The following is a 14,269-nucleotide window of genomic DNA, read 5'->3' as shown; positions in this document are numbered from 1 at the left end:
GCATTTTGCATTCAGCCAAAGAATCCTTCTTTACAAAGCTTCCCTGTGCGACACACAGCCTGTAATGGCCGTCTAAGCACACTTAAAGTGACTTCATCAAGGCTAAGTCTTTCTTGCACTTCTCATCACCCCTCAAAGAACATTAGTGCAGCTTATTGACCACTCTCCCCATTGTCCATTTTCTCATTTGTTGGCATTGTATGCCTTCAGCTTAGATCAGCTATATGTCCCAGAGCTATCGGGGATTCACAGATTGTCACAAATTGTCTAAGTTCACGTTGATTTGCTACAGCGATAAGAGTTCTGTACATTGACAGTGTGGCTGTGAACAGTTGTATATACAGTTTTGTGAAATAATGTCGTGATTTGAGGATTTACTGAGGGTTTCTAACTAACGATAGCACACTGTGAAGCATTCTTTGGCTGCAGCAATGCCTTGGCAGCTGTTGTCGGACATGGAGCGGTGCTGCACCAGTTTCTTTGAGGTTGTGTGCTGTTATTGTTAACTGTTGTTAACTGTGTGTAACTCGACTGTACTCTGTGTATTTTTGTCCTTTCAGTGCCATCCAGTGCTAATAACTATATCCGATCTGCCCTTAAACTCCATCCCCGTTTCTTGTGTGTGGTTCATGTGACTGTGGCTCTCCTATTTGACTCTAAATGCCGTGTGACATTTTTATTTGATGTCTGAAGAAGGAAATTGCAAAATGACACATTTGTACATGTTTACTTGTATTCTTTCTCTTAGGTTCCGTTAGTTTGTCTGTCTTAAATTATATGGGATTTTATGCCTCAGCCCAAGAGCGACATGGAGAGACAATGTTAGAGGGGCAAGGGTAAGGCTCTCAAGTCTGTTGGGTTTTTATCAGCTTCTACAGGATAACCTCTCTCCTTCCCTCCCTCCCCAACTCCTCTTCCTCTGCTCTGCCCAGTCCCTTCGCTTGTATCTTTACTAAATCATGTAGCACTCTTTTCTGCCTAATTTACCCTCTATATGAGTCTTATGTCTCTATCTCCTCTCTTTCTCTCTCAACCACAAATTTCTTTACAGGTACAAAGGACTTGTCACATCTCGTCTACTGCCCCAAAATAACAGACAAACAATCCCTATGGCCTACTGCTACTAAAAATACTACGCACATAAAACCTATACTAAACACTGACCTTCTCTCTCAGTGTATGTACATGTATAAATGCAATATTATACATGCATATACATGCATATAGATTTATGTGTGTATGTCAAGCAACTCTGCGCCTATGCCAGGGCCGTCTCTCTTCCCTAGTGAATATTCTCACTTCTAACAGTTTGGAACCTCTTTTGCTTCTCTGTTTTTGTGTAGGTCTCTATAGTCAGCCTTGTAGCTAATGCGCTGGGCTACTCCGATCTAGGGCCCATTAAATCACTCAGGACACTAAGGGCCTTGAGACCCCTCAGAGCCTTGTCACGTTTTGAAGGGATGAGGGTAAGATCCAAAGCTAAGCAGCTGATCCTTCCGCATGCCCATTCAACAGTTTAAAGCATGCTAGAACTGATCTAAAAACAAACTAAGAGGACAAAAAACCCTCCAAAATATTGGGGGATTGTTTTCAAAACCAGGAAATGAAAGCCAAGAAGTCACCTTTCCATGCGCAATCCTGTACCATGCCTTTGTTAGAGTGAAAGAACAAGTCATGATGCAGCTGGGAGACTGAGTAAAGTAACAGTAAAATTGTATTGCCAGCAGAAAAACATGCATTTCAATTGAATTTTCTTAAACAAACAAAAATCTACCCAAAAAAAATGATTTGTTTTATAATAAAAATTTCCCAAAGAGCAACAGAAATATTTTTCACAAAGCTGCCTCATCACATAAGTGACAAACCAGAAATTCTGATTACTTCATCTTTGTTTCTTCTTGATTGGCCAAAGTGATTGTCGAATTGGTCAAAGCTAACCAAACCTACATGCCATTTCACAGAGCATTCAGATCAACAGTTAGCTCTTCATTTGGCCTGATTCTCAACCACTGCTTTTAATTGAGAACCCCCCTTCCCTCCCCTCCACATGACCCCCACCCCCACCCCCTCACCCCGCTCCCCTATACCCCCCATCCCCCTCCTTTCCCAGCTCACACCATCCCTCAATGCATCTGGCATCGAGAACAACCAGCAGGAACCAGGGAGCTGCAAGACACCAAAACCTCTGCCCAAGCAGTCACACCAAAACTCTGCATGCAGGGCGGCTGCCAAACAAACAGAGGAATCTGTCCAATTTATAGTAGAAGATTCAGTCTTTTGCAGAGCAGAAATGACTTGCTGCGACAGTAACTCTGATTGCTTCAGCCGTCTCTTCCCAAAATGCACAGATCAGATTGGTCTTCTCTGTGACTGGTGGTAGCATTAGGTTGCACCTGGTTGTTGTCACTTGTAGTCCCTCTTGTCTCCTTTCTTTCTCTCTAACTGTCTTGATCTCATTCCCTTTTACTACTCACTTCTCTTAGACTGGTTGCATTGCCTTCTACTTTGAGCTTCTCCTCTCCACCTCAGTCACTCCCCACCACCTCTTCCTTCTCCTCAGCCCCACACGTGCAGCACTGTGCAGCACCAACCCCACCCTTCCCCCTCCTCTTCCTCCTCCTCCTCCCCTCCTCTTCTTCTGCAACCCCTGTCCCTCCACTACTCACTCCACCTCGACCCGGTTCGGCTGGGCCAGGCCGCTGGAGGGTCAACACACTCTGTCCTGCTTGTCCAGGATCTTTCTGCATCAGGGACTGAGACAGAAACCACACACTTCACAGTGTTGTGGCTTTGGGAGGAAAATATTTGTGAAGCTTCTGCCAGTGTCAGTACTTTGGGTCGTACCATCTGACCAGCTGATCTGCTAACAGTCCATTCTGGCAGCAGGTTATTACTGTGGTCTTTTCTAAAAACCTGACCTTGTTAAATAGATCAGATTAGTGCCTTCCTTTGGGAATGCAGGCAGAAGCTTAGCAAATATGCTAGGCTGCCATTTCACACAAGACATTACTGCTGTCATGTCACGGCACCACATATTGTAGCGCATACAGCAGGCCCTGGCTTCCTGTTGCCTTCCACTCCCACAGGAAGTGAAAATGGGAGGCAACAACGGGCCCAGTTAAACTCTGACTTTGAGTTCTGGGTCTGGGTCGGTGGTGGCCCACAGGTTGACTAGCAATACAGCGTTCAGACAACAATCTCCACCGTAGACAGACAATGTGTCGCCCCTAATTAGCATGTCCCAAAAATGACAGACCAGCAGGAGAAGAAGACCTGTGCAATTATCTAGTGGGTGCATTGATTGTGAGTTAATGGCTAAGTCTCATTCATACTAGATATCCAGTGACTAAAATGTGATGCCGTTGCACATGAGCAGACATCAACGCTTTTAGGCCCTGGATAGGCTTTATGGATGTTGTCATGAATGTTTCACTGAAATTTAATAGGTTTAATTGTTAATTGTGGGATGGAAAATGGAGCTGTCAATAAGATTATGTCATTTTTGGGGTTGGAAATCAGGGAACATTTGCTTTAATCCAGTGTATTAATGCAAATACCATTGCCCCTATGAATGACCTCATTCACTGGGTGTATGTGGTAAGAGAGGTGAGGTTGGCCCACTAACGCTAAGGGAAACAAACAGAGGAATTTGATCCTGCTGTATCATATTCTTTACTATGATGTCTATGTTCATCAATTGAATTACCATTTTGTTTGAACTGAAAACAGAAAATTTGAGGTCAAAGCAATAAATAAATGAAAACGGGAAGTACATGAATGGAGAGATGAGACCATATGAAAGAGATTCTGGAGAGTTAGAATGATGAGAACTTTTATATCCCCGTTGGTTGAGTGTTACAGCACAATCCATCACAGAGGCCGACGCAAATCAACAGTGTTTGAGTGAGCAGCACAGCTTCAGTTGGACTCATTGCACTGCTTAACATGCAATGATTACGGGCTGCCCTGACTATGTACTTTGCTCTCTCTTTCTCTGAATGCTGCTTTGTTATCTCGGGCCTGTGTTTTTTAGAAATGCATTGTACAGGAATGACAACATCTTCACACAGTTTCAGTCAATCCCCTTTTTTCACCCTTCTTCCTGATGAACCTGCTGAGGTTTAAGTTACACCAAAGATTGAAATGACAATGATTTTGATAGTTCTGTTTATAAAGGTACTCACTATCATGGGGCTTTTGGTTATGACCTCTGAACCCCAATCATTTCATCTGCCGGTGTTCGCTATCAGCAGGCCAGCTTATATTCCAGACAAATGCTGGTGTCTCAGGTTAGTCATACTGTGCTGTAGATTTTTGTCAGACACCCTTACAAATCATGTAAATATCAAAATGGCTTGTCAGACACACCAGCAAGCAAGCAAAGCTTCAACCATGATCTCGTATGCCGCTATCTCTCTATCCACACATTTCTCTATTTATTTATTTATTGATTTGAGCGGTTCTTGAGGTTGCACAATGCCATGTAACACGCATGTACTATAACTGCCTATGCACATTATGCATTTTTGAAAGCCATTTTCCCTCTTTCTGAGAATGCTTTCCACACAGCATGGCCTAATTCCTTCTTCTTTTTTTTTTGGTAACTGAATTTCTGAAAGCGGTTCAATTGTATCTCAGATAGAGCAAAGAGTCATTCTCTCAGCAAGTGCCATGGCAACACTGTGGAGCGAAAGACTTAAAACTATGATTTTCATGTTCGACATTTGATGGCACAATGTTTTAACAATGTGCATTCTGTAAACCACGTGTATGGTCAACACATTTCAGCCTGTGAAGGTCATGTACACGCTGAGAGAATTCTGCTCTAGAGCTCCTCCCTGTCTGTTTGTAATGAGGAGGGAATATGGCTACACAAAACAAGTCTGCCAAAGACATGCATGCTCAGCTGTCTGCCTGAGAGCTGCTGGTCGGCCTGCCTAACACTGGTAGTGAGCGGTTCACTATGTGCTGAGCTTATTACTGGCTATGATACATTGTAAATCTATGGGAAATCAGACTGGATTGCTAGACAGGCCTAGACTTTGGGGTGGTGGTGGGAGTTATTACACTTTAATAATTTTTTTACTGCTATAGTGTAATTTTATTTGGCATAAGTATAGAAAAGAGTTAGTAAGGTTAAGGATATTGACTGTCTAAGGTTGGGGTGGCAAGAGTGGACACTTCATAGTGGTATGGCAAACACTTCTGATTAATTTTTTACCAACATGTCAGCTTTCTAAAGTCAATATGTAGAAACACACACACACACACACACACACAAATCATACACTGTACTCACAGTCACAAGACTGTTATATTCTCCCATCATTATTTCCTGTTTACATTGTTATTTTGGATTCTTATTTGTTTATCGAATATATGTAAAGATGAAATAACAACAGGAGCATTTAACAGTTTTGTGAGTCTTTGGAGAGATTAAGCTTTAGAAAACAAACCTCTTGGAGTCTGTGCGTGTCTCTGTGTGTGAGTCTGTGTGAGTCTAATCTTTGTATGTTTGTAACCTTATGAAAAAAAAATAATATTAAGATCAACTATGGTGTAAAGTGTACAATTATTGCAGCACATGAGTTCATCATGACTGTTTTTTTTCTTGTATGATATGTAGCAACTTATAACTAATATGTATGTTCATATTGTCTACAATACTGCATTGGTTTAGTACTACACACTTTGTCAATCACATTCATTTTATCATTGTTGTTATTTTTGTTATTATCATTATTATTATTATTATTAGTAGTAGTAGTAGTAGTACACAGTACAGACAAAATGTCCCAAAATGTTTTATGTTGTGTTGTATGTTTGCTGTTTATATCAAAAATGTATGAATTGTACATTTTACATCATAAAGATGATTCTTATAGATCTTTTTAAATTGGTATTTGCTTTGGTGTGTGTGTGTGAGTGTGTGTGCTTGAGTATCCCTTCAGCAGTTCTAGCCGCATGCTTCAACAGATCAAAGAGCATCTCAGAGTCACATTAATGCTGCTCTAATTAGAACAGGACTGATGCAGATATCCTTCCTGTTATTTCCCCACACTTCAGAATGCACATCACAGTGGTGTGCTATATTTATTTTTTGCTAAATTAAACCATAATGGGTTTCAACTGCTGCCCTTAACAACATCTGTAATAAAGCTGAATAGTCTTTTTAAGTCCTCAGTGTAACGCCATAACAGTATGTAGTGTCTTGTCAGGGGGGTTGAATGAGGTGCGTTTCTTTCCTGGTCCTCACTCTGTCATATCCTGTCTTCCCTCGTCTGGTCTAGGTGGTAGTCAACGCCTTGGTGGGTGCCATCCCTTCCATTATGAATGTGTTGCTGGTTTGCCTCATCTTTTGGCTGATTTTCAGTATCATGGGGGTCAACTTGTTTGCGGGCAAGTACTACTACTGTTTCAATGAGACATCAGAGGAGTACTTTCCTGTCGACGTGGTCAACAACAAAACCCAGTGTGTGGCCCTCATTAATCAAAACTTTAGTGAGGTCAGGTGGAAGAACGTCAAGATCAACTTTGACAATGTGGGCGCCGGCTACTTGGCCCTGCTGCAAGTGGTGAGAGTGTCGCTCCTCCTCTCCTCTCTTCCTGACTCCATTTCTTATTTCACAGTTTCTTTTCTCATTTTCCTATGAACTTTTATGTTTTTTTATTTGTCTTTGCGTCCCCTGAAGGTCTGTTGTTGCTTTGAGCTCAATTAGCTTCCACAGTGCTCTGAGGCTCTATTGTTTGTATTCATTGTGTTTCTCCATGTCCTTTTCTTCATCTACTTGTTTCTTTACATGAACAAGCTGTACCACAGGACATGCATCTGTTTCGGTTTGAGTTTATAGATATGAATTTTTAATGTTTTTGCTACATTATTTGTTTTTCTACAAATGTATCTAATCAAGTCTCTCTCTTGAAAGGCCACATTCAAAGGCTGGATGGACATCATGTATGCAGCTGTGGATTCCAGAGAGGTATATCCGTCACCTCTTCAATAAATATTGCATTACTCCGTTAACACAATATGTGCCAGAACAAGCAAGTAAAGAAAAAGTTTGACATTTTGAGAAATTAACATACTTATTGTTTGTTGAGAGTTAGATGAGAAGATTGTATATATTGTATGAAGCTGCCATCAACAGCCAGCTAACTTAACCTAGCATAAAGACTGGACCATAGACTTTAGACAAAACTTTATTTGTTGACCAGGACCAGGGCCTTTGTTTTTTGTACAGATTGAAAAGCCAGGTGTAAATTAGTGAAGTTGAGAGGAACGGTAAGGAAGATTTTTAGCAGTGTCTGCCTGTCCACAATCTTGCTAATCTAATGTACATATAATGTATATGTAAGAAAGATGTTGATCATTTCATCTTGACCAGAAAGTTAATAGGTGTTTACAAAATAAAGTAATGATTTCTTTAAATTGTGTTTATAAAACACTACCTCCACATTGTGCCTACCTCAAAGGTGGAAGACCAGCCCGACTATGAAGTCAACATCTACATGTACATCTACTTTGTCGTTTTCATCATATTTGGCTCCTTCTTCACCCTCAACCTCTTCATTGGTGTGATCATTGACAACTTCAACCAGCAGAAGAAAAAGATAAGACCAGTTCTTTCTCCTTATCATTTTGCTTTTAGAGTTTCCATTTTAAAATGGTAGATATATCATATCTGATCTGATATCTGAACATGATTATAACCAAATTTTTGTGTGTCCCTTTACTTTGGAGGTCAGGATATCTTCATGACAGAGGAACAGAAAAAGTACTACAATGCCATGAAAAAATTAGGGTCCAAAAAGCCACAAAAACCTATTCCTCGACCACAGGTATGTATTTTCTCAGGACAACTCTTACTGATCAAGTGCTAAGATTGTTGAACATGTGATGCTTTTCGTTGAATCTCCGGTAAAACTCACCTTCAACCATCTTTGTGTCCTCTCTAGAACAAGATCCAAGGCATGGTATTTGACTTTGTGACGCAGCAAGTGTTTGACATCTCCATCATGATACTCATCTGCCTCAACATGGTCACCATGATGGTGGAAACAGATGATCAATCAGATGAAACCGAGCTTGTCCTATACTGGGTCAACTTCATTTTTATTGTAGTCTTCACCATGGAGTTCTTGCTTAAGCTCTTTGCCCTTCGCCACTACTACTTCACCAATGGCTGGAATATCTTTGATGTGGTTGTGGTCATCCTGTCTATTGTTGGTGAGTAAAGGAGATGGAATATATAGAGAAGCGAAGTAGTAACTTGAGAACCTCTAGAAGTCTTTTATTTTAACGGTATTCTCCACCTTTTTGCTTTCCCTTTTTCTTTCTTAGGCATGTTCCTGGCTGACATCATTGAGAAGTACTTTGTGTCACCGACTTTATTCAGGGTGATCAGGTTGGCTCGTATTGGCCGCATTCTCCGTCTGATCAAAGGAGCTAAAGGCATTCGGACTTTACTCTTTGCTCTGATGATGTCACTCCCAGCCCTGTTCAACATCGGCCTACTGCTCTTCCTGGTCATGTTCATCTTCTCCATCTTCGGCATGTCTAACTTTGGCTACGTGAAACATGGAGCAGGCATTGACGACTTGTACAACTTTGAGACCTTTGGCAACAGCATGATCATTCTGTTCATGATCACCACGTCGGCTGGATGGGACGGCTTACTTCTACCAATCCTTAACTACCCACCAGACTGCGATCCCAATTTGGAAAACCCTGGTACATCAGTGAAGGGTGACTGTGGTAACCCCTCAGTGGGAATCTTCTTTTTTGTCATGTACATCATCATTTCTTTCCTGATTGTAGTCAACATGTACATTGCTATCATCCTGGAGAACTTCAGTGTGGCCACAGAGGAAAGTGCTGATCCACTCAGTGAGGATGACTTTGAGACCTTTTATGAGATCTGGGAGAAGTTTGACCCCACTGCCTCTCAGTTTATTACTTTTGCCAAGCTGTCTGACTTTGCTGATGCACTGGAGCATCCACTTCGTGTGCCAAAGCCCAACACTATAGAACTAATTGCCATGGACATGCCCATGGTAAGTGGCGATCGCATTCACTGCCTGGACATCCTGTTTGCGTTCACAAAGCGAGTACTGGGTGACAGTGGTGAGTTGGACATGCTGAGGCAACAGATGGAGGAGCGTTTTGTGGCAGCCAACCCCTCCAAAGTGTCGTACGAACCCATCACCACCACTCTTCGCCGCAAACAGGAGGACGTCTCTGCCAGAATCATCCAGAATGCCTACCGTGCCCACCTCATCAGGCGTGGCATCATCTTCAAGCGCCACACTTTTACTAACAATAAGCTTGAGAACGGCGGGACCAACCAAGAGAAGAAGGAGAGCACACCATCCACAGCCTCTCTCCCCTCTTATGACAGCGTGACCAAACCTGACAAGGAGAAGCAGGATGAAAACAAGGAGGAATGGGCCAGGAAAGAGAAGGACAAAAACCAAAAAGATGAGTGGGAATCCAAGTGTTAGGGTTCAGTGACTCTCAAAATCCAATAACAGCGAAATGAGACTCTGAGCCCAAATCCAACAAATGTAGAAAAAGAGATCATTTGCAAGTGAGAAAAAAATAACAACAAAACATACAAAAAAAATGTTTACAGACTCAAATGCTACTGAGGCAGTGTGGTTTCTTATGTCGTCAAAGACAGCTGAACCAAACACAATCAGTTTACCACGGAACTTTGCTGCATAGTGACCAAGTTCATAAAAAATAAGGAGCAAATGCAAAATGAAAAACAGTAACTCACAGTGTGCTGGCCAGTGACACACACATTTATTTGGAGATCAACTGCCAAGGCACAGAAATCGTTGCCAGATGATCGGAGAATTGCAAAATCCCTGCCACCACCGAGTGTGGACTCCCACAGCAATGCTCCAATGCTATGGGACTGGATCATACAGATCCCACTAGAACTGTACTAACAGTCTAAAGGAGGGTCTGTAACACTGCGTTTACCATCTTCACCAAGAGGAAAACAATAATCACCTAAGCAAGTTTAGCTAGGAAGGAAACACTAATAAGGGAGGGGGAAACCCAGAAGCATAGACAAAGATTTTTTTTGTTTGTTTGTGCTGAGTATAATTGCATCTTTACATTATTTGAGCAGCAAAAAAAGATAACATTTAGCCCATGTCACCAGTCTATTCATCTCCTCTTTGTTATACTGACATTGAAAAAGACATTTTCTACATGGGCTTTCACACTGACCGGTAGGGGTCATTACTCATTGTTTTGACTTGGGCTGAAGGAGACTTGCTCAGACCGAGTTCCAGATAAATAATATTTATTGTGCTCGTTCAATGCATAGAAATGACTTGCATGAAGGCATGTTTTGATCAGGAATCATGCATGAGTAATCATAGTCCACAAGACACTAATTCTCAGACCATTGCAGTGGCTTGACTATAGTTTGAGGCTGTCCACTGGGGAAATTATGAGGACTATAACTGGAAAATGAAGATTTTGGAAAGTGATTTTTAGAATATTGGGGGGAATGATAGTCTTATGATCCTTCACTAGTTATGCTTTTCAACTGACAGATATTTTAATTAAGCCCTTCTTTAAAATTTCAGGTGAATGAAGGATGTAAGCACTCAGAGGCAAAGTCTCACGCAGATCAGTCAACAACATAAACTAGAAAATGTTTTTTTGCTGCTCTGAATGTTATAGAATAGAAAGAGTGTGGAGTGTATGAGTGTTAGGAAGCAGAATATCCTCATGTTGAGGATGCACAGATTTGGAGGGCCATGTTAGCTGTCCTGAACCAAATCTGGGGCTTACATCTCTTTGTTTACTTACATCCATCATGCAGTCACTTTCCTAACCTACCTGTGGTCCCTGCTATGGCAACGAGAGCAGGTGATGTTTCACGCCAAGGAATGCATATCTGCCATCAGTGAGGGTCTGGTGTGTTCAAGTGTCAAGAGGTATCCCTCTACCACTTCAGTTCCTAGAGAAGGGATCGAAATATGGTTGTATTTATTTATTTATTTGAATACTCCTTTTCTTGTTTTGTTTTGGGCTAGTGGAAGACCGGGAAACCACATTGAGGTAGATACATTGGATAGTACTCCTACTGATTCATTTCAAGTTCCTCTTTTGTATTCTGTCAGACCCACACCAGAATCTCCCCCTGCGAGTGTTGTCTTAGGTAGAGCTTTTCGGACAATTTGAGTTGCCAACCTTAGAAGAAAGAAAAAAAAACAAAACAAAAACCTTGAAGTCCTTCTCTGATGTCCTTGTGATGCAATCATTCTCAGAAAAAGCTTTTTATCAGTGAGAGTGACACTGACCATCTGAAACAGCGGAGTTAGCGGAGAATTATCACAAGGACATGCCTTGTCGTGCCTAGCATGTATGGAAGGTCGATGGCCATGGAGAGCTTTTGTTTTGGGCTGTAGAATCAGATTGATTTTGACTTGTATTTCAGGGAGTCGGATGGGTGATAAATAACTCAGTGTAAATGTGGACCAATGAACAGGTAGAGCCCCTACCTTCAGAGTTTTAGACTGACTGCCATGAGAACAAGAGAGAACTAGAAGAGTAGTAGAAGCAAATAGTGCTTTGGTCTGAGTCAGAGTGCTGAAAGTCCCATGTTTGTCAGTGTATCATTGTGCTTTTGTGGGACCTCTTAAACACTGTGTGGTGTTGGACCCAGGCTCGCACCATCTTTTCACATACTTACAGGCTTTCAAATACTGTCACCCGCTTCAAAAATAATTAGCCAGAGATGGAGGTAGAAACGTGACCACTTGATAAGATAAAACATCAGCAGGCCTCACATTGACGCAGCTATGTTGTATAATAAGCTTTGTGGATGTTTTTCATAAAAAAAAAATTTAAAAAAACTGAGGCTTTGTGAAGTAGTTGACAAAACACAACTGCCTCCTTAGGTGTTCCTGCCATTTTTTTTCTACACAGGAGTGATGGTCCTATTTATAAGTGGATGACTGGACACAAATCTGGCATCCATCGTCACACCACTAATGCCATTTGGTGTGTTTAACACTGCCTGTACCAGAATCCCCTGTCTGTAACAATAACTGAGGTCTGTTTACAATATGAGGTCTCCAAATCAGTTTGGCTGCTGCACACTGAAACCAAATACATTCCCAATGAGAACCACAGGAGGAGTGAGTAATGTCATCCCATGTTCATCTTGGATGTAATGTTTTAGAATGATACATTCACACTTGAAAAATAGAAAAGAAAAAAAAAAGACAAAAAAGAAAACATAAAAACATATATATGTACAGTGCAGGCTATGATGTAAATGGCACAATCGCTGAAAAAGAACGAACTTTTTGAGAGAAACTATAAATATTGTATTATATTCTTTTATTTTATCGGCATGCTTTGTTGTGTTTTTTGTAAATATGGAATTTTAAAAATGTTACTACTAATAATCAAAAAATGAGTAATAACAATAATATAGAATGGCTTCCAGCTATGCCCTTTGTCACATTTGTTACCTTTTGGATTTTTTGAGACACTTTTCACTTTGTTGACGGAAATTGAATGAAATATAGATATTATATAATACAAAAGATAAATACATGTATACATATATGTCTATATGTATATACATAAAACAGAAGAACACTGTCACATTTGATTTATGTGCAACACGTTCAGTGGATGTCTAAAACTGGTTGTTTCCAGCACCCTTCTATGTTGGGGAATAGCTCATGTGCGATGTTACTGGAGCTGCTTGCCATGGATTGTAGCCTGATCATGATGAAAGGATAATGTTACCAGCACATTTCTCACTCACTGTCATATCTTTCACCTTCACTGAGTATACAGGACACACCCACAGTCACGGACACAACCACACACAAGGTGACTCTCCTCACTACCTGCCAACTTTACCAGTGATCTCTTCCCTGAGGACGTCAGCTGGTGTGACTGACTGCCTCTTACACCCTGAGACGGTACCTACCCCCTGGGCCTTTGTCCCATACCCACACATCAGTGCCATTACAGCTCAACATGCATACAATCAAGTACTTGCTTCTCATCCTCACATTTCTTTTGTTGGATGGTTTGTTTCTAGTGTTCCACTCAATGGCATGTGCCTTTTTTCTGCTTTTTCTGCGAATTTGGATGTCGATGCCACACTGAAAAAAAAAAAAAAAAAATCAACAACAACATGTAAAAAAATAACAATAACAACAGAAAAAAAAAGAAACAAAAAACATGTTTCTAAACTGTGGAGAGTGGGGATTTTGGGGGTGAGCACAACATTAATCAGGGATGTTGAGTCAGAAAAACTGCCAGAGGATCATCCAGACACCCCACTTCATCTTAATATTCAACAGTGTGTGATGTTAACAGAAAACAGCTAATTCAAAAATGTCCTGTTCTTAGTGCTATGTGTGTCACCCACTTGGCTTGTGAAAAAGCAGCTTGCCTTCTATATTTCTGTTTTATTTCTTCAATAGTTCTGTTTCCATCTGAAATTTATTTTTGTATCAATATTTGATTATAGGACTCATTCTTTTTTAGCATGGTTTATTATGGGCGTTTTTTTTTTTCTTTTCGCTGAAAAATTTAAAAAGTGCTTTTCAAACTGTTGTTATCCATTGACACTGTAATAAAAGAGGATATACAGTACAATATGATGGTGTGTTGCACAACCACTTGGACTCTTGGTAAGAATATATGAAAGATTGTCTTCATTTGAGCACGAACCTTTTTATTACCAATAAAGCAGCCTTCCAGTTACAGCTTGTGTGTTGGTTTTTTTTTTTCTTTTCTGATGCAATGTTGAGTTTTGCTAGCTGAAGATGTTGATTGCTTGTTTGAAAGATATTTAGCGCAGACTAAAATGGCACAGCCTTTAGCTATCCTCCTCTACTTTCCTTCAGGCTTATGTCAGATCCATCCACTTTAAGGAGTGGTCACCATTTTGTGTGGATTATTTTACTTTTGTGGTGCTGCATGTGGATTACAAAACATCCTGTGAAATGGAGCTGAGTGGCGCTGTGGTAACAGAGTCATGAAAGGCAGCCTTTCAAATGTAATGGGCTTATTGAATTTGTTAAGATCCCCGTGTTAACGTCCCCCTCACAGGCAGAAGATGGACTATACCCCCATTATTATGCAGTCCATCTGTACTGTGATGCTCTTGTTTGTGGTCCACCATAAAGTAAATAGCCTTAAGAGGTATGACATTACAGTCATCAGCCCCACAATCTCACGAGCCTGGGGCCAAAAAGGCCATGTTGAGGGATA

At 40.9% G+C, this 14,269-nt stretch overlaps 1 protein-coding gene across 5 annotated transcripts in view; it reads left to right on the top strand.

Moving 5' to 3' along the window:
* scn8aa (sodium channel, voltage gated, type VIII, alpha subunit a) overlaps window positions 1–11,206 on the top strand; it is a 41,456-nt gene extending 30,250 nt beyond the window's left edge. For all 5 annotated transcript variants that reach the window (XM_046397315.1, XM_046397316.1, XM_046397318.1 and 2 more), the window contains exons 21-27: window positions 1,344–1,466; window positions 6,291–6,575; window positions 6,927–6,980; window positions 7,474–7,611; window positions 7,735–7,839; window positions 7,957–8,227; window positions 8,342–11,206. In XM_046397315.1, coding sequence (XP_046253271.1) covers window positions 1,344–1,466; window positions 6,291–6,575; window positions 6,927–6,980; window positions 7,474–7,611; window positions 7,735–7,839; window positions 7,957–8,227; window positions 8,342–9,501 — 2,136 coding nt within the window. In that variant the 3' untranslated portion in view covers window positions 9,502–11,206. The remainder of the gene's footprint in view (window positions 1–1,343; window positions 1,467–6,290; window positions 6,576–6,926; window positions 6,981–7,473; window positions 7,612–7,734; window positions 7,840–7,956; window positions 8,228–8,341) is intronic.
* The last annotated feature ends 3,063 nt before the right edge of the window (window positions 11,207–14,269 follow it).

The sequence above is a fragment of the Scatophagus argus genome, chromosome 8 (genome assembly GCF_020382885.2).
Source record: "Scatophagus argus isolate fScaArg1 chromosome 8, fScaArg1.pri, whole genome shotgun sequence".
NCBI lineage: Eukaryota > Metazoa > Chordata > Actinopteri > Scatophagidae > Scatophagus > Scatophagus argus.
The sequence above is the reverse complement of the archived record's forward strand: the minus strand, read 5'-3'. Positions and strand labels throughout refer to the sequence as shown.